At 40.9% G+C, this 21,458-nt stretch overlaps 2 protein-coding genes across 6 annotated transcripts in view; one reads left to right on the forward strand and one right to left on the reverse strand.

The window, feature by feature from the left end:
* Positions 1 to 10,697, forward strand: cav3.2 (caveolin 3, gene 2). The gene is made up of 2 exons (NM_001102881.1): positions 1 to 174; positions 9,337 to 10,697. The coding sequence occupies exons 1-2, from the start codon at positions 55 to 57 to the stop codon at positions 9,676 to 9,678; spliced, it is 462 nt and encodes a 153-aa protein (NP_001096351.1). The 5' UTR covers positions 1 to 54; the 3' UTR covers positions 9,679 to 10,697.
* Positions 9,901 to 21,458, reverse strand: part of arhgap4 (Rho GTPase activating protein 4) — a 76,832-nt gene continuing 65,274 nt past the window's right edge. Inside the window, exons 13-23 of one of the 5 annotated variants that reach the window (XM_012968090.3) lie at positions 20,897 to 20,957; positions 20,561 to 20,638; positions 19,726 to 19,860; positions 19,501 to 19,606; positions 18,856 to 19,089; positions 18,238 to 18,314; positions 14,915 to 15,095; positions 13,186 to 13,278; positions 12,955 to 13,071; positions 12,567 to 12,672; positions 9,901 to 11,910 (exon numbers count right to left, since the gene is read on the reverse strand). In XM_012968090.3, coding sequence (XP_012823544.1) covers positions 11,698 to 11,910; positions 12,567 to 12,672; positions 12,955 to 13,071; positions 13,186 to 13,278; positions 14,915 to 15,095; positions 18,238 to 18,314; positions 18,856 to 19,089; positions 19,501 to 19,606; positions 19,726 to 19,860; positions 20,561 to 20,638; positions 20,897 to 20,957 — 1,401 coding nt within the window. In that variant the 3' untranslated portion in view covers positions 9,901 to 11,697. 5 annotated transcript variants of the gene reach the window in all.

Raw genomic sequence — 21,458 nt, forward strand, 5'->3', positions numbered from 1 at the left:
CAGCAACAGAACAGTGAGAGCCAGGGCAGTGGGCTACAGGCATATTAACAGGACATGGCACAAATCCAACAACCAGAACCAGCAAAGCAGGACAAGTCCAACACCGAGGCACTAACTAAAGAGATAGACCTGGTGCAAAGGGACCCCAAGAAGATCAACCAGGAGGTGGTGCAGGTGAGTAGGGGGTGTCAAGGTTTACACACTGATAAGGCAAATAGATATGTCTTTTACCCATTTTTGTATATTATTATAAATGTAATTATATATATACAGGTATGGAACCCAATATCCAGAATGCTCGAGACCTGGGGTTTTTCAGACAAGGGGTCTTTCCATAATTTGGATCTCCTACCTAAAAATATTATTTAAACAGTAATTAAACCCAATAGGGCTGTTCTACCCCCAATAAGGATTAATTATATCTAAGTTTGGATCAAGTTCAAGGTACTGTTTTATTATTATAGAGAAAAGGGAATCATTTAACCATTAAATAAACCCAATAGGGCTGTTCTGCCCCCAATAAGGGGTAATTATATCTTAGTTGGGATCAAGTACAAGGTACTGTTTTATTATTACAGAGAAAAGGGAATCATTTAACCATTAAATAAACCCAATAGGGCTGTTCTGCCCCCAATAAGGGGTAATTATATCTTAGTTGGGATCAAGTACAAGGTACTGTTTTATTATTACAGAGAAAAGGGAATCATTTAACCATTAAATAAACCCAATAGGGCTGTTCTGCCCCCAATAAGGATTAATTATATCTTAGTTGGGATCAAGTGCAGGTACTGTTTTATTATTACAGAGAAAAAGGAAATCATTTTTAAAAATTTAAATTATTTGATTATAATGGAGTCTATGGAAGATGGTCTTTCAGTAATTAGGAACTTTCTGGATAATGGATTTCCAAATACGGGGTGCGATACCTGTACTACCAAACTTATTACATACTATATTTACTGTAGTAAACAACTAGCAAAATATTTCTCAGCTCTGTACAACATATTGAGTAGAGAAATCAGTATGACAAAGAATCAAAACTACAAATCAGGAGACTTACATAAATCAGGACATGAGGTCAAAGGGAAAGCTTACAGTCTAGGGATTTTCACATACACGATACATAGTTATGGGTTTGTGGCAATGTAGCACAGTAGTCAAGGGTTATGCTACACACACTGCTATAATCTCTGTAAAGTGCTGCAGAAATGTATGTTGTGGTGCTATATATATATATATATATATATATATAGACCAGGAAATCAAAATAATACACTGAGTTGCAATGGACATTCAGTCTTTTTATAGAACATTGCTGAAGTTTGATGTTAGGAAGAAAATAACTGGAGCTAATGCAATACAGGTATGGAAACCTGCTATCCAGAAAGCTCTAAATTACAGGAAGCCCATGTCCCATACAGATCATTTCAAACAAATAATTCTAATTTTTAAAAATAATTTCCCTTTCTCTGTTATAATAAGACATGTTGTGCTTGATTCTAACTAAGTTGCGAGAATTCATTTTTATTTAATGGTTATGTAATGCTTGAATTATTATTAACAGACAGCAGTATGATGATTCAAATTACAGAAAGATCCCTTATCTGGAAAATGCTACTTCTCAAAGTATTCAGGGTAATCGATCCTATACTTGTTTATTAATATGCTCTGCTTTATTTTAACTAGCCTAGCATACATTAAATGTTGAACTCAATGGACAGGTGACTTTTTTAAGCCTAAGTTCCAATGTAAAGAATATCTTAGGTGTTGAAAATTAGGAAGACAAAGTTGGTCTTAGATGGAAGACCATCTCTTTTGGTAGACAATTCAATAACTGATCTGCCCTTACAATAAACAAGGTCATTCTATGTTGGTGGTGAAACTTCCTATCCGGTAGTCCTGAATACTAAGGACTGAACGGTTGCACAGTATAGAGCAATCTATAAAAGATGGCTGAGAATACTGTTGCTTATAGTATCTAGTAGAATTAAGTCTAAAACAACTGGACTTTTCTGAGTTTTTTCTTGAAAACGTTTCACCACTCATCCGAGTGGCTTCTTCAGTTCAAATGACTGGTAGGGAATTCCCCGGTATTTAAACTCTTGATGGTAGTAGAGTCACAGACATCCAATCACAATGGTTCCATTGAACTTGTTCAGTTAGGTGTTAGCTGAAACTGACAGGTGTAAGAAGGTATGATCCAATCACAATGGTACCATGATTCTCATTGATGAAGGTGTTAATCCTTCAAAGTACATGACTGGAAGTGTGAACTGTTGTGAAACTGCCAGGGTAAGGATGTCAACGCGCCATTGTATGTTGGTGACAAGCGGTGTCTCAGGCCCCCTCCTCTGTTCAGGGATGGTTTTTCCAGGTTGGCATAAATGGCCTCTTTCACAGCTCTTTCGAACCATCTGTCCTCTCGGTCCAAAATATGCACGTTACTGTCCTCAAAAGAGTGACCTTTTTCTTTGAGGTGTAGATAGACCGCTGAGTCTTGTCCTGAGGAGTTTGCCCGCCTATGTTAGGCCATTCTCTTACAGAGAGGTTGTTTTGTCTCCCCAATGTATAAGTCTGAGCACTCTTCACTACACTGGACAGCATAGACCACATTACTTTTCATGTGCTTGGGTGTTGGGTCTTTCGGGTGCACCAGCTTCTGTCTCAGGGTGTTGCTGGGTTTGAAAAACACAGGAATGCGATGTTTGTTGAAAATTCTCCTAAGTTTTTCTGATGTTCCAGCAACATATGGAATGACTATGTTGTTTCGCCTGCTGTGTTCCTCCCTTCTGTTTGTAGGTCTGGTCTTTCTGTTGGAGAAGAAGCCACTCGGATGAGTGGTGAAACGTTTTCAAGAAAAACTCAGAAAAGTCCAGTTGTTTTAGACTTAATTCTACTAGATACTGTATATCAACCTGGATGAATGAGAATCTTCATAGACACTGTTGCTTATAGTTGAGAAAGGAGCACACAGAAGATATAGGCTACATAATTCATATAAAATATGTTGTCTGGGCCTTCTGTGTACTTCTTTCTCAACTACAAGGCATTATATAAACAATGATGGGCATGTGTCAGAGTATTAGTGTAGGGGACAGCCCTGGAGGTAATCCATGGTCTTGTTAAGACTGAACTACCACATCAATGTTTTTATAATCTTTAATCATGTTCCAAACTTAGAATGCCCTGAACAAATGTATCACTTTGCCTTGAACCCAAAAAGCGATGATCCAATTCAGTTACAAGTTTTAATGTAACCCATGTATTATTTATGTTGTGTCGAGCATGTAATTAATGTTGTGTTTAGCCTCTTATTTATATATGAACTAAGCTGTTTTGCTTGTATCTATATAATCATGCCTTTGTTATGACATTTTTACAAAAAGGCTTAAGTGAATTCGTAGGCCCTACTATGGCATGCCCGATATGCAACTAAGATTAGGAAAAGAATGGTGTTGCTGGGACTGTGACTTACAGAGCAAGTCATAGTTAGTGATATTGTTGGTACACAATCTATACCAAGTGTGTGTACATTCCTTTAGTAAAGCTGTTGCTATCACACCAAATGGAAATCCACTATATACTTTCCATTCTTTCTTATGCTAAGATTTTCATACTTGCAGTTTTATTATGTGACCCCCTTGGCATTAAATTACTTTTACTTTGTGCATCCCCTGGATGGTGTCAAATGTTTCTTCTCCCTTCATATACCCTCCTTGCTTCTCTACAATTATTTTGTTTTGTCATGGTATGCGGAAACACAAACATCAATTATATTAACCCCAGCCCCCAAAACTCCACACCAGGATGCTGGAAGTTACACTGACTTGCAATTTAGTGTATGTTTGCAAAAGAGATAAATTGCCAAGAGTTTTCGCAGTGACTTTGCTACTATGCTGCGGGGCCAGTACATTACACCAGTGCCCCCTGTAATGTAAAGGGTCACAACACCATAAGCTGTGAGTTTTACAATGCTGAAATTAAAAATGTTTAATTTATTTAATAAGCTATGTATGGGCTGCTCTGGGGCCCTGAAGGCCAAGAGGGCACCTGCATAGTGTCACAATTTTCATCATCTATATATCTATATTTCACCCTCTTGCACACATACTGTATGCCTACCCAGGAGCACCCACCAAAAAATGGATTTAGGGACACACATCTGACACATGCTGCTCACAATAGCAGTAGCTGTTAAAAAAGATAGTTCCATTTCTCTTCCTACTATATCTGCTAGTCCATGGCCACAGTTATTTCTTAAGGTGGCCATTCTCAGGCAAATTTCAGCTGCTGATTCAGGTCCTTCAGACTGATTTGGCAGCTTATTTGCCCGGGCATGGGCACCTCTGATGGCCCCACCAGACCAATATCTGTAGTCAGGGACCACATCAGCTCATTGATGCAGTGTCCCCTGTGAGCTCTCCTATCTCCATCGTTGTAGCCTGATATTGGCCACCTTAGGTGGGCATATCAGAAGAAGATTGGGAAAAGATCTGCAGATCGTACCGTGTATGAGCACCTTTAGAACTATTATCCACAATACTAATATAGTGCCTGGTATAACTGAGAATACCTTCAATTATTGGTTTTGGTTTCTTTTTATTTGCACAGAACTAGTTGGGGGGGGGTAAACATTATACCTTATCTCTATTTTACTGACAGTGACACTTTCTTCAGACTACCTTTCCCACAGCCACAGGCCCTTTCTGAACGTTTTGATTCCTACTATTACTATAGGTACCACCTCATTCACTATACCTGCTACAGGCCTGGACTGGGATGTAAAATAGGCTCTGGCATTTCAAGTACATAAACGTCCAAACAGCCCCCCACCAGCCCATTAAATAGTGCCTGTCTATGGCATCTTACAGCATCCCCTTAGCATTTGCCAGAACCCACAGATTGTTAGCCCCCCTAACTTGCTATTCTACACACACAGTCCCTTCTTAAAAGATTCTATGCCCACTGCTACTAGAGGCACCATCTCTCCCTACTATACCTGCTATCCCACAGCCACAGTCCCTTCCCAGAGGCTATTATCCCCCCACTGTTACTATAGGCACCATCTCTCCCTACTATACCTACTATCCCACAGCCCCAGTCCCTTCCCAGAGGCTATTATCCCCCCACTGTTACTATAGGCACCATCTCTCCCTACTATACCTGCTATCCCACAGCCCCAGTCCCTTCCCAGAGGCTATTATCCCCCGACTGCTACTATAGGCACCATCTCTCCCTATTATACCTGCTATCCCACAGCCCCAGTCCCTTCCCAGGGGCTATTATCCCACTGCTACTATAGGGACCATCTCTACCTACTATACCTGCTATCCCACAGCCACAGTCCCTTCCCAGAGGCTATTATCCCACTGCTACTATAGGCACCATCTCTCCCTACTATACCTGCTATCCCACAGCCACAGTCCCTTCCCAGAGGCTATTATCCCTCCACTGCTACTATAGGCACCATCTCTCCCTACTATACCTGCTATCCCACAGCCACAGTCCCTTCCCAGAGGCTATTACCCCCCCACTGCTACTATAGGCACCATCTCTCCCTACTATACCTGCTATCCCACAGCCACAGTCCCTTCCCAGAGGCTATTATCCCCCCACTGCTACTATAGGCACCATCTCTCCCTACTATACCTGCTATCCCACAGCCACAGTCCCTTCCCAGAGGCTATTACCCCCCCACTGCTACTATAGGCACCATCTCTCCCTACTATACCTGCTATCCCACAGCCACAGTCCCTTCCCAGAGGCTATTATCCCCCCACTGCTACTATAGGCACCATCTGTCCCTACTATACCTGCTATCCCACAGCCACAGTCCCTTCCCAGAGGCTATTATCCCACTGCTACTATAGGCACCATCTCTCCCTACTATACCTGCTATCCCACAGCCGCAATCCCTTCCCAGAGGCTATTATTCCACTGCCACTATAGGCACCATCTCTCCCTACTATACCTGCTATCCCACAGCCGCAGTCCCTTCCCAGAGGCTATTATCCCCCCACTGTTACTATATGCACCATCTCTCTCTACTATACCTGCTATCCCACAGCCCCAGTCCCTTCCCAGAGGCTATTATCCCCCCACTGCTACTATAGGCACCATCTGTCCCTACTATACCTGCTATCCCACAGCCACAGTCCCTTCCCAGAGGCTATTATCCCACTGCTACTATAGGCACCATCTCTCCCTACTATACCTGCTATCCCACAGCCGCAATCCCTTCCCAGAGGCTATTATTCCACTGCCACTATAGGCACCATCTCTCCCTACTATACCTGCTATCCCACAGCCGCAGTCCCTTCCCAGAGGCTATTATCCCCCCACTGTTACTATATGCACCATCTCTCTCTACTATACCTGCTATCCCACAGCCCCAGTCCCTTCCCAGAGGCTATTATCCCCCCACTGCTACTATATGCACCACAACAGACACAACCTCAACCTGCTATGCCTACTACCCCACAGCTGTATTCCCTTCCCAGGCCATTATGCCCACTGTTAGTGTAGGCACCATTTCACCCTACAAGTGAGCAAAGTGTAATTTGGCATGCAAGTTGCAATGTTTTTCCCACGATGTATAACTTTTCAGAATTCTAGTGTAACTGTGGCCACACTGGGAGTCATTCACTATGTAAGAAAGATGAATGTAATTTAGTTTACAGTGAGCATTTACAAATGATGTGCAGCTAGTGTAGAGTATGGCTTGTGTCACTTCTGACATTCAGTGTTAAAACAACATGTGCTTGTTATACTTTTACCAAGTCTGCTGAGCCTGTTAATGCAACCCTATAGGTGTGGGTCAACAAAACGTCAACCCACACTTGACCCTAACCTGCCTAAGGTATTTATAGACACACCCATCTGTGATGTCACCAAAGGGGTGGAGGGAAGAGGGCAGGAGTCAATAAATACAGACTGTCGGAGTGGATAAACCTGTGGATCCCACAGGTTTCAGGTCAGCCAGCACGGCACTTTCAGACATTACTGCCATGTTCAGGGTGGCTTTAGCTTCAGAGTTTGTCAGGCTCAGTTCAAGAGGCAAGATGGATGCAATGGCACTTAGTGGAACTATATTGAAGTGCAAGGAGTGTGTTTGGACAAAAGTACACATAATGTATAGTGTTTTCTATATTTGCGTCTATTATGTGCAACTGCATTTGCGCTGTTTTTGTAAATGGCTCTTTAGATCTGCAAAGCATGGCATTTTTGTTTTAGTTGCCAAAAAGGCAAAATGCTGCTTGTCTTATTGGCCCCTTATTTTAGCAGCTAAGGGAAAGCACTGACAAACCATAACAACCCACCAAACAGAATATAATATCCTACTGTATACATGATGGGTGTTAGTCGCCCGCGATAGATCGCTGCTACAGTGTGCGACAAAGTGTTCCGAATTGCCTTTCCACCATCAACAATAGGAGTCGCTCATTCCGCCGGTCCGTAGCCTAAAGGTTCTTTGACGTTTTAATTGATATTAGAAACAATAAAGTCTGACTTTTTTCATTGTCTGAACTCCTGGCTGTTAAAGCTGATAACTGGATGAGACTTGACTAAATGTGGGGACCCAGACAACAGAAAGGAATACAGAAACACTGCTCCCAGCTACAATTTATAAATAACTGTTTTCAAACAACTAAAACCACTGAAAATCTTTAATCCAAACAGCTATTTGCTTTGCTATTCTAACTGCACTACTGCAACTGCAATAAGTCCTGCTTTTTGAGGTTTCAAAACGTTGCAACATTGCACCAAAGTTAAGTGGTAGCTACTACTTTCTTTCATGGGGATGATTACCCTTATCCTCTACCCTGTGGCAGAGGATAGAAGAGCCCTTTTTTGGAACAATCAACTGTGTATGACAGTTGCTGATAAAAAATGTGATGAAATTCTTAAGAGCTAAAACCAGCAAATCTTTGCCAGACAGTAGCATTTAAATACCAACTGCAAAAATAGGCACTAGCCAGTGTAAAATTAACCTAGAATGAATGTCTATCCAGGCGTAGGCTGCTGTCACACAGGCCTGAGCAGAGAAGACAGCTGGTGATTGTGCCCCCCACCCTATCCAGTAAATATACAGTGGGAATTAATGGCATCCCCATAAAGGCTTGGTGGAAATTCCCTTGTAAGAGTGCCGGGATATCAAATTCAGAACATCATAATCGCTGGTGAACTGCAAAGCCCAGCATCCCCAGTTACTCATTTACTGTTTTATACAAGAAGTCCCTTTAAAGGAGGCACATCATAAAAATAGAAAGCTGTATCTATAAACTTTAGCTTAGGCGGTTTATTTGACTGGCATATGCCAGAATTTGCTGAGGATTGTAGGAGCAAGTCTACTGGGGTCATTTAGGGTCTTCCAGCATTCATGCTATGAGTCGTATGATTATAATGAGTGGCTTCTTTCAAATCAAATATTAGGTCAGAACCTAAAAAGGAATTAGGTGGGCACAACCGAACCAGCACCTCAACTACTGTCAATTTTGTAAAATGGGTAGAGGATAAGGTCACAACAGGCAAAGTTTTTGTAACTGTTAATAGTAAAATGTATGTAGGGTTCTCCCTGCCGAATAAAGTACGGGTCATTTATTGATAGGAAATGTTTTATCTACTACTTATTGCATTTAAAAGATTGTTTAGACTGCAAAGCTGGAGGTAGTGCTGATCTGGTAGCTATTAGGGCTCTGGCAGATGGGGAGATTAGTCGCCCGCGACAAATCTCCCTGTTCGTGGGCGACTACAGTAATCTCCCGAGTTGCCATCCCACCGGCGAAAATGTAAGTCGCCGGTGGGATGGCACACACTGTGCAGGCGATTTTGGCAAATCTCCGAAGTTGCCTCGTGAGGCATTTTCGGCGATTTGCCGAAATCGCGCCGCCGTGTGTGCCATCCCACCGGCAACTTACATTTTTGCCCGTGGGATGGCAACGGATGGCAACTCGGGGAGATTAGTCGCCCGCGAACAGGGAGCCCTTAAAAGGATTTGCCACTGGCAATGATTGCAGGTGATTATGTGGTACTGCATCTTTTAGACCCTGGTAATAACTAGGTAACTTCTTTAAAAAAAAAAAGCCATAGTGCATTTTAATGTATGCAACATACATTTTTGATACTTAAAGATATATTTCCCCTTTAATAAGGATTAGATTTCTTTAAAAAAAAAATTCTCTGTATATGTCAGAAGCTAGAGGAGTCTGTTATACTTTCACGTCTGAATATTTCAAATGCATTGCCCTACGGAGAGAAAGTGCTTCCCCCCCCCCATGAATGTCCAGAATGTAGGAGCATCATTTCACTTACACTGAACTCATTCTGTTTTTCCAGGTGGACTTTGAAGATGTGATTGCAGAGCCCGATGGCACTCACAGTTTTGATGGAGTGTGGAAGGCCAGCAGCACTACCTTCACCGTGACCAAATACTGGTGCTACCGCGTGTTCTCTGCTATCTTTGGACTCCCTTTGGCGCTGCTCTGGGGCTTTCTCTTTGCTTGCTTGTCTTTCTGCCATATCTGGGCTGTGGTCCCTTGTGTGAAGAGCTATCTAATGGAAGTGCAGTGTCTTGGACAGTTCTACGCCCTCTGTGTTCGCACCTTCTGTGACCCAATATTTGAGGCCATAGGAAAGGTCCTGAGTGGAATCAAAGTATCACTGAGAAAAGAAGCCTGAAAATCTACACTTGTCCCTCTTTCTTCTATGGAACACCCAGCCAACTCCCTCCATATCTTTCAGAGCAGCCAGTGGTCTCATTGCTCTGCAGTGAGCTACAGCGCTCTCTAAAACCATATATTTTCCTTATACTTATGGGCTACAGGCATCCTACACTGTGGAAAAATTATTCCCAATCCAAGTAGGGTTAAAGGAGACATTAACAAAAAATTCTCAGGCAAACATGGTTATAAACACATTTTTATTAGCGTTGCTTTATAAGCACAAATAGCTGGACTTGAATGGGAACCAGAGCAGGGCGTAAGAATACTTTTCTGGTACTCAAACACAATGAGGAGATATGGAGCAGGAAACCCATCTATGGCTCTCCAACTGCTGTCATGCAACATCTTCCATATTTTAGCAGCTTCAAAGCCTTCTGGGAATTTTAAGTCTGTAACAGCTGGAGAGGCACAGGTTGTGTATTCCTGAGTTAGAGATTCCAAAAGTGCAATGAACGGGCCAGAGTAGTAATGTACTTCTTAGAATCCTCACGTGGGCAGCCTTTATTTAAAGCAGCCAGATTTTAATTCCGCCCCCTCCATACTTTTAAAAAAAAAACAGACTGACACAGTTTTCAAGATCAGTGAAAAATAACAACAAATGATTGAAATATAAGGCTCTTCTCCTCTGTCACACACACAGAATAACTTATGTACATATGCTGAGTGCCATGATGACACTTCAAGCAAAGGATTGTGGATTTCCTGGTGAGTAGGTCACTCAGTGACCAGGTCCAGGCTGGGCACAATAAAGAACTGACAGGGTACACAGGACTGAAGAGGATGGGACTGGGCCAGCAGACACACAGCAGTCTTGTTACAAAGTCTTGGAGTCCAAGGAAAGTGGACAAACTAAATAAAAATTGGGCTTCATCTTTTGTGCCATTCACATTGGGAACATCTGTTAACCCATAAGCTGCCTCAAAACCCTTGATCCCTGTGACAATGGGGTAAATAAAAAAAAAGCTGTTTACCTTGTTTGGTGTATCTTGCTGGTGATGTTGCAGTGACCAATTCTGTGCAAATGCAGACTTACAAACAAATGGACTGATCACTAACAGGAGGTTTGCAATCTTCAAATATTCAATGATTGGATAAGTATAACCAGAACAGGTTGAATCGATTTGCTGTTAGGGGGTGTGCAGTTACCTAAATAAACGCTACATCAATTTGGTGAAGAACACTCTTAAAACTGAAATGACATCGGGAGGCCCAATAGTTATTAACCCCTGCTTACCATGCAATATAAAAATTCCTAGTAAATATTAACAGGCTTGTGCTGCTCTTCGGTGTTGTTAACCTCACAACGAACCAACTAGCTGTTCCCATAGACTGGAAGACTTTCAAGTACACAACAGCTCAGACTTTTCCTTCTAATAAAAATTGTATCTTTTTAATACAGCAAAAGTTCTCCAACACTTCTGATTTATTTTTTAATGTTGGCAAGTCTATAGACTAGAAAAGTCATGTCTAAATTTCTTTAAGATTGTGCTTCTGAGGGTGCTTTCAGTCTACAGCACTAATATACTTGTGGTATGTTTGGCAAGCTTATGTCTCAGAAAATTCTGAGGCGCTACGGTGGCTTTGAGGGACCTTTTAATTTCAACCACTTCTGTAAATGATACTCCCGCCTGTTTGCTTACAGTGTTGACCGTAAGAGTCCAGTGCTGGCAAGTTTGGGGAAGGAAAATGTAAGGGAGGCCCCTGCTGGCGTTATAGCTGTGCTTCTGTTCATGACATTTGTACACACATTGATAAAGTAAAACAAATGTGCAGGAGAGCTTAAGAGAGTCCTGAACCCTTCTAGGGCACATTCCATTCACTCTCAACAGGAGCAAGCATCCTATGTGTATTACATTTTTATGAGTCTGAGTGAGGCCATAAGACACATGGATATGGCTGAACAATCTCTCCCACCAAGGAACCCACTGGTCTGTACCATGCTTCTTGCCCTCATTTAGAAATCAGTAGCTGAAGTTCATCTCCGGGTCCCAAACACAGTTCTTCCTGCAGCTCCTTTTTTCCCTGCTGGGCTTCCACGCGATTGATCGGAGGTACTTGGTGTCACTTGTTTAAGTTCCCGTGATTTTCCTGCTTTACCAGGGTCCACAGGATCTTCCAAATGCACCTGCTTTAGAGCAGTTTTTCCAAGCAGCTCTTTGAACACGCTGTCCATGTTCTTTGTCACATTCTACACAAATAAAGTAAAAAATATTGACTTTGAAGCTAAATGCCTCAGACACTGTACTTGTAATCCATTAAATTTAATTAAATTGAAATAGGTATGCCAATATGATATTTAGTTTGTCCCACTAAATGTTTAAACTATTACCTTAGCTTTCCATAGTGGTGATGTAATAATATTCGACAATCAGGCCGGGACTGGCAATCTGGCATATGCCAGAGGCAGGGTCGGACTGGGGGTGCAGGGCCCATCGGGGCTTCTGCCTCAGGGGCCCCTGCACCCCCCACTGGCCCCCGCTGCCTTCACCCCCCCACAGGGCCCCCAACAACCCTGAACTCTCCTAAAAGAAACTTACCTGCGGTGCGTCGGGGGAGGAAGACGGTGGATTGCGGGAGTGCCCTGGGGGGATCGTATCTGGCCCACCAGGGCCCAATGGATTTTTTCCCGGGGGCCCAGTCCGATGCTGCCCAGAGGGGCCATAGACACTCACTATGTATTGAGCTGTTTGGGCCTCTGTGTACTTGAAATGCCAGGGCCTATTTTAAATGCCAGTCCAGACCTGTCGACAATTATGTGCACAGATAATATCTGACAATTAGGTGTGCAAATAATATAATTACATTATCCTACATTTTATCCCCTCCTTCCTTTACTACCCTTACCTTATCCACTTCAATGCCCTGACGATCATTTTGCCAGGCTTTGGTTGCGATGGTACTCTTTGAAGCACTGTCTATTAAGTTTCTCCTTTCTCCAGTACCTGGAATCCTGCAGACATAATTGATAGATTTGGTCTGGTCCAATAATTCACATAAACCAGTCAGAAGTTACCTTTTCTATAGTAAAGTTAGAATAGTACCACCTTATAAATGAGTTGCTAATAAATAGCATACTGTTGGTAAACTTTGTCAATATTAATTCATAATCCCCACCATGTGTAGTATATACAGTACATCAACAGTATTTAAAGGCAATATTAATCCACTGTACATTAACTCCAAGAGGCTTCCAATTCTCTTTGCTAAAATATTTGTCCACCCTCTTCTTTACCTTTCAATATGTCCCCCCGTCCTGGGGGTTGCCGAGAAAGCCAAAGGGAAGGGAAGCCGAACATTATCCATGAAGGGAGAGTTAAGTTTCCTAATGGGGCTTCCTTCACTGCGTTTCCTAGGGGAGCAAGCGCTGTCAGAATTTACACGAAGCCTGTGGAAGGAGCATGATATCATGTGACTGCTAGGAAACTACTCTCCCCCACAAGAACACCTGTCACTTCATTTTTACCTGCATGGTTCCTTAAGGCCATCTTCAGGAGTATGGGCTGTACCAGAGTCCAGCTCTTTTTTCCGGCCCCTTTGCTCCAGCCTTTTCTCTGCTCTACAAATAGAACATGTTTTCTTGTAAATGGAGCTTGCATTCATACACTAAGGGGCTGATTTACTAATCCACGAATCCGAATGGGAAAAATTTGGATTGAAAAACGAACATTTTGCGACTTTTTCGTATTTTTGGTGACTTTTTCGTATTTTTTTTGCGACTTTTTCGTAGCCGTTACGACGTGCGCGAATTGTCGCGACTTTATCATAGCCATTACAAATTTCGTGAATTGTCGCGACTTTTCCATAGTCATTATGACTTTCGTGAATTGTCGCGACTTTTTCATAGCCATTACAAATTTCGTGAATTGTTGCGACTTTTCCATAGTCATTATAACTTTCGTGAATTGTCGCGACTTTTTCGTGTTGAGCACTCAAAAAAGTTGCAAAATACCAATCATTACGAAAAAAACACATTCGGACGCTTTTCGGACGTTCGTGGATTAGTAAATGTGCCCCTTAGCAAATAGCCTTGTAATAGAGTATGTCTAATAACCATGTTACACCCTGGAACAGTAACACCAAAAAACAAACGTGCTTCAAAGTAATAATAATATAATTGTACTGTTGCCCTGCAATGGTAACACTGGTCTGTTTGCTTTAGAAACTGTACTATAGTTTATATAAATATCATGCTGTACAGCCATGGGGGCAGCCATTCAAGCTAGAAAAAAAGGCACAGGTTACATAAAAGAAGTCCTGTAGAATAAAATGGTGTTTTATCTGTTATCTGCTACGTCAGCCGAGCCTTTTCTTCTTTTTTCCAACTTGAATGGCTGCCCCATGGCTACACAGCAGCTTATTTATAGTCCGTTATATTTAAGTCAGCACTTTATTTGCTTTAGTGGCCACAGAATGACACTATCTGGAATTAGACAACTTGTTATCTACAAAAAAAACCCAGATACCCATTAAGGAAACCCCCAACACACTACCATTTAGTGTATAACTCACATTTATATTATTTCTACCAACGTGCATACCTTTGCACTTTTCAACACTGAACCTCATTTTCCATTTTGCTGCCCAGTTTTGCAATTTTGTCAAATCGCTCTGCAAAGTGGCAGCATCCCGCATGGAACTTATAGTTTTGCACAATTTTGTGTCATCAGCAAAAATAGAAACAGTACTGTCTATGCCCACCTCCAGGTCATTAATAAACAAGTTAAAAAGTAAGAGACCAAGGACAGACCCCTGCGTTACTCCACTAACCACACTGGTCCAATTGGGAAATGTTCCATTTACTACTACTTTCTGTAATCTATCTTTCAGTCAGTTCTCAATCCAAGTACAAATATAATGTTCCAGGCCAATACCCCTCAATTTTATTATTAACATTTTGTGCAGTACTGTATCAAATTCTTTAGCAAAGTCCAAGTAGATGACATCCACTACCATTCTAAAGTCGAGGTTCCTGCTTAGGAAAAAAGGCAATTAAAGTAGCTTGGCAAGATCTGTTACACATAAAACTATGCAGGCACAAACTCACAGTATTCAGGTACCCTATTGCTTCTTAACCTACCACTGGTGTCAGAACGGGTTCCCTTTTGAATAACAGCATCACATTAGCATTTAGCCAGTCCCCATGCCAAACCTCAATAAATCTTGGTGTTGATGTATTGCCCTCTGATATTTACCCCTCAGGAATACTGATGTACTTGTGTGGGATCAACCCCAAGGTCCCTGCTATCTCGCCTCGCCACCAGTCTCCTGTTGATTTGCCATGAAGTAGCAGAATGTCACCCTTTTTGAATGATAATTCTTGAGGTGTCTGAGCTGAATAGTCAAATCGAGCAATGGATTCTATAGGCTCCAGCTCTGCAACAAAGATAAGTGCAATAAGTATGCATGTAGATTTTTACTTACTATTATGTGCTGCACTCTACATTCAAACAACACAGATGGGTATTATAAGAAAACAACTACATAAAGTGCAAACAATTACTGTACATTCAAGATTAACCTTTAAGAGGCACATTTACTAAGCAATTTTGAAAAAAAATCGATTTATTTTTTACTAGACATTTTTGAGATTTACGAATGGGTTTTTGGCAGTACAGGTATAGGACCTGTTATCCAGAATGCTCAGGACCAAGGGTATTCCGGATAAGGGGTCTTTCCATAATTTGGATCTCCATCCCTTAAGTCTACTAAAAAATCAATAAAACATTAATTAAACTCAATAGGATTATCATGAATCCAATAAGGATTATTTATATCTTGGGATCAATTACAAGGTACTGTTTTATTACTACAGAGAAAAAGGAGATCAGTTTTAAAATTCTGAATTATTTGATTAAAATGGAGTCTACAGGAGACGGGCTTTCCGTAATTCTGAGCTTTCTGGATAATAGGTTTCCGGATAAGGGATCCCATACATGTACTTGATTTTTCTGATATTGTTTCTCGAAAATAACTTACATTATTTGTGATTTATTAATGTTTAGTTAAGTTTTTGAGTCCTATGGAGGTTTAGAATAGTACAAGAATAGAATAGTCAGTTACAGCCTGCCCTTGACACATTTTCAAGGAGAAGTTAACCCCATCATTAAAGTTTTCTGTTTCACTCAGTTTCAAGGAGAAGTTAATTCCACCATTGTCTTCTGTTTCACTCAGTTTCAAGGAGAAGTTAATTCCACCATTGTCTTCTGTTTCACTCAGTTTCAAGGGGAAGTTAATTCCACCATTGTCTTCTGTTTCACTCAGTTTCAAGGAGAAGTTAATTCCACCATTGTCTTCTGTTTCACTCAGTTTCAAGGAGAAGTTAATTCCACCATTGTCTTCTGTTTCACTCAGTTTCAAGGAGAAGTTAATTCCACCATTGTCTTCTGTTTCACTCAGTTTCAAGGAGAAGTTAATTCCACCATTGTCTTCTGTTTCACCCAGTTTCAAGGGGAAGTTAATTCCAGTATTGTTTTCTGTTTCACACATTTTCAACAGTTTAAAATCTAAGTGAGTTGGAAACATACAAAGGCAACTAGATGGGTAATATATTCTGCACACGACATTGTGCAGTGCATTAGGATCGCCTTACATATGCCAAGGTTGAATTATTGTGTTCAATGAAGTTGTATTTAAGTATGAAGAGATTTAGGGAGGGTTTGGATGTTATTATAGGCAGGTCATGTTCATGTTGTTACATGCTAGTAGTGATGGGTGAATCTGTCCCATTTTGCTTTGTCTAAAAATTTTGAGAAACTTTAAAAGTTCACAAAATACATTGAAATAAATGGGCGTTTTTGTGGTGACTTTTTCCAAAGTGCTACTTTTTTTTTTACAATTTTTTTCATTTGAAGCCTGGTGAAAAGTTTCTCTCTATTTTTATCTCTATCTGGTGCTGTCTGATGGTTTGTGGTTTTGCAGAAGCTGTAAGTGCTTAGTGAACAGTAGTTAGTCTCTAAAGAAGCTTCTTTAAATAATAAAAAAGTGTTTGTTTTTTTATCAAGTCCTAAACATTTCCTTCAAAATATGAAGACTCTTCTGGCCTTTTAAACTTGATTTTGTATATTAATGCAGAAATTCCATCAGAGCAAGTGGAAGTGCTTTGTGATGCAGTGTGCTCCAATTCTACTGCAGTTCCATCTGACATGGTGCTATGCAGGGCACTTTTCTTCAACCCTTCAGCTGCTGTGTGGTGAACTGTCATTCCACAAATTAAAATGAAAGTCACATCTGAAGCATGCTAACCAGCTTTAGAGAAAAAAAAACTGCTTTTATATAGAGACAAATCTTTGATGAAACTGGAAGAATGCATTGCAACAGTTTTATGGAACTGGGGGTAGTAAATGGTAGTATGGTGTAGCAAGAGAATTTTTTCAGAGGGCATGTTCTTGGCCCACACATGAGCACTGAAAATGGAGAGGCTTTGTATTTAAGAGAATAGGGAGCTTGTGCTAGTAAATGAAAATGTTCTGCGCTGGCTGAGGGGGTAAAATGTATAGAATATGGTAAAGACTTCTACCAGAGAAAGCCAGAAATAGCTCCCCCAGCATCCAGAACAGAAACCACAGAATGTAGAGTCTACTTGGATATAGAGAGAAAAACATATGTTTGGATGTGTGAGTGTCCTTGAATTTAATTTTGGGTAATTCCACTATCAATGTAGTGTTGATTTCCCTTACAGAAGTGAGATGGCCAAAATAATTGCAGTTCTGTGCAATCTAATGAGCCTTATTTAATTTTTCATCTAAAGCCCATGCCCTGTATCTGAGACTGGTATTAAATGTAGTTCCAATTAAAAGCATATAAACTGGCCATGTTGCATATTTCTGCATCAGTTCTAGGAATTATTACATTTTTATTTGTAGTTATATATGTTTTAGGCTATTCGTGGCTGGCCATGAGTGAGTATTGTCTAAGGCTCTGTTAAATAAAATAGGCTGGGTAACTATAGTTAAGTAAAAAATAGTAAAGAGAAGTAAAGAAGGGAGAAATCCCCCTCCCCAGCAGCCGGGATCAGGGAACATGGGCAGGGAGTGGGAAATGGGTTGGGGGCCGGGTAAGAGTGGCCTTGTACCGAGCCCCCCAAAGATTTTTTCGAGGGGTACGGCCCAGCACTGATTAGTTACAGCACTGGTGCAAGGTGCTTAATAACAAGACAAGATGCTAAATATACATGTGCATGTATGGTCGCTCACCGATTCCAAAATCCATGTACTAGAAATATATAAATATTGGTTGTTTGGAATTTGAGCGGGCACAATGTTAGCTAGTGCGTGGAGGGTAGGCAGATGAGCAAGTGAAGAGGGGCTGCAGCCCTTGAGAAGAACATAACCAATCGGAACAATTAGAAAGGAGCCCCTCATAAGCTCTCTGTCCATTTGGCACACAGGCTGAAAGACCACATATAGCCCCTGAGCGTGTAACAAACACATGCATAGAGGGATGCAGCAGCACAGGCAGAAAATGACAAATGAGAATTATTTAAAAAAAATGTTAAAGTGGGTTAACTTTTCCTAACCATCCTCGCTGAGGGCCAGCTCTTGCAGTTGTTCCTGTTCACATTCATCAATAGTAGCATCAAGGACCAGTGGATCGCTAAAGGAATGAAAAAGATGGAAAACAAAAAAAAGTTTAGATTTACGTCTTTAAAATTAATTATTTACATCACATTGGATAGGTGACTATTGTGTATATGTATGTATATATATTACTTGCTATGGAAAGCATGGACAAGAAGAAACTAGGGATCCATCTAGCCACTAGCACCTCATGTATAAAAGAAAGGAAGGAGAAATGGCCTGATCTACCCATTAAATGCATTTCAGTATAGCCCAACAATAATTGATATTAAAGGGCTCAACAGAAATAGACACAAACTACCATGCATTTTCCCAAAATTTTCAGCATGCAGGATCTTGGTAAGCAGCATGTTTCACACTTGATACCTTGTGTCTGTATTGGAAAATTGCTCTGTAGGTGCAGTATGCTGGCATCAGTGTGGGGGCGAAGTGCATTATTTCTGGGGCAGCTATGCTCCAGGAAACAAAAAAAATATCAGCATACAAGTCACTACAGTTGTGTGTGTGTTTGTTATTGACCTCTCCCCTTCACTAAATACAGTCCTCAGTCAACTCACCTGTACTCTTCATCCTCCTCCACCGTCATACACTTCTCATAAACTGGCCCCTCTAGTTCAGCATTTCCTGGAAATATCCTCTCTTGGTAAATGATGATAGTTTTCACAACCTCATTAACACGGGCCTGAACTGATACAGGGTCCTGCCCCTCAGGGATGGAAACCAAGGTTGGTCCAAAGCACACTGCTATGTTATATGGATCCATCATGTTCTCATCACTGTACTGGGACAGACTGACAACAGAGAACAAGGGTTAGGTGGTAGCATACGCAATGTTAACTAAGAATATATAAAACTCCTTGAGAACAATGGGTGTTGCAACAATGGCTCAGGTTTCCAACCTTGACTCAACCTTTTTTTTTACTTGCGAGCCAAATTCAAATGCAAAAAGAGTTGGAAAGCAACATATGGGCTGTGATTGACTATTTGGTAGCCCCTATGTGGAATAATAGCCTACAGGGGGCTCTGTTTGGCAGTACATATGGTTTTGATGCAACCAAGACTTTAAGACAGGAATTCAAAAATAAGCAGCTGCTTTGAGGGGACTGGGAGCAACACCCAAGGGGTTGGGGAGCAACATGTTGCTCTTGAGCCACTGTTGGGGTTCACTGCTCTAAAACATGAAATCTCCTTAGATTACTCACTGATTCAGGAAGGCAAAAAGGTATCTAAGGACAAGAGTTACAACTGGCGGAAGATGGGACACAAGCTTCTTTAGGTGTGTTATTCTTTCTTGAGGTGTTTCCAGTTCTGTATAGATAAACCCAAAGATTAACTCAGCAAACTATACAAACTATAACAAAGGAGCTTCATTCCCAAGAATTCCCAATTGCAGCATTCACCAAATCAAAAGAACAGCAAGTACTCACGGATACAGTACAGGAGATCGTTAAACATCTCAGGGGGAAAGAGAGGCTTCTCCAGGCCACGGAAATAAAGCTTCAGAACTCCAGCAACTGAGTCCACATCATGGCCACCGCAGCTATCATCCAACGGATCTTCACCTGTGTAACATGGCAGATTACCAATGCATTTAAATGTACTATTGTACATATTTATGTACCAAATAATCATAGTTTCAGGAAATAAGATACTACTTTTTTCGCACTGCTCACATCCTAATCAGTTTTCCAGAAACTGAGAAAAGCAAGCACAACTTATAAGCTGTTTAATAAAAATGGCACAGGCATGTTCCCCTAGCAAGGCATGCTAGCAGTGTTCCTGCAATATTACCGTCATATAGTAAAAATGATTTATCATAATACACAGTTACCAAACTGTCTCTTGTGGCCTACAATACATTTTTCTTATTTGTATTGAAATGTAATTTTCTTTTCTGTCAGCAGAGGGAGATATTGCTCACAGAAAATTAACACAAGCTTTTTAAATGTATTTATAGGAGTGCAGAATAAACAAACAAACAAAAAAATTGTTTTCTTAAGGGACTGGTAATGTTTTGGATGGATTTTTACCTTCCTCTGCAACATCTAGCAGTTAGGCAGGTTTTGCTTTAACAAACCATTTATCATAATGGAATAGAATCCCAAGGCAAACAAAACAAATGAAATTGTATCTATTTATGAATAAGGATTTACATTTATACTTATTAAGAGCTTGTTGTGAACACATTTTAGATTATTAATATTGCTTTGCTACAGTAAATGTATAATCTTTCTTGTATGAAAAACAACCCGGTTCACTTACCTCTTTCAAAAGAACTTCGGATCTCGTTCACTTGAGCCTGGGATCCCGGGACACGGAAAATACCTTCATGCTGCAATCCTGTAAGCAGACAAAATTGTAGAAATCATTCTTTAATGAGGCCCTTACAAAACAATTGTTTTTAATGACAAACATGGGTTCATACCCATATGTCCTGCAGAAATGTGCACATCAAAACACCTTACCAAATGTGCCAACTGTGCTGGACTCCTGCATTCCTCTATATTCCGCAGAGACCTAGTGAGCTCTATACACTACATTTAATTGCTCTTAGCAAAGTATTGTATAATACTTTATTAATAACAATAATATCCTTACCGTGCAAGTTAATGAAGCGAATGCAGCTGGATACCACCCGGGGAATGGCTTGTCCTGAACTCTATGATTCAAATAACATTGTACCATTAATGTATCAGTCCCACCCACTGCAAAAGGTTTACACCTGAGACAAATACAAATGCCAGAAAAAAGGTAAAACTATAGCTAAAATACAAGTATATAAACCCTATATTGAGACAATATTATTACCCAAATCACACATTATGTGAAGAGATGTGCGAAGAGAACATTTGTTTCCTAGATAAAAAGTTCAAGGTAGCTGTGATATTGCCATACTGACTTATCATACAGTATGTGAGGTGATATGGCACCTCCCACACCTAATACTTATATGCAGAGAAGGCTGGCCAATGAAAACCAATGGACGATGGCCCCTATTTATGCATATGGCATATTTATTTTAATACCTGCATGATGGGTCTGTCACTTTGAATATCTCTTAATACTAAAATCAAAGGCTCTCCAACCCTTGGATTACAACTGTAAGCATCTGACTACTGTTTCTGGGCTAATACCAATGGCTGAAGATTTATGATCTGTG

This window comes from Xenopus tropicalis, chromosome 8 (genome assembly GCF_000004195.4).
Source record: "Xenopus tropicalis strain Nigerian chromosome 8, UCB_Xtro_10.0, whole genome shotgun sequence".
NCBI lineage: Eukaryota > Metazoa > Chordata > Amphibia > Anura > Pipidae > Xenopus > Xenopus tropicalis.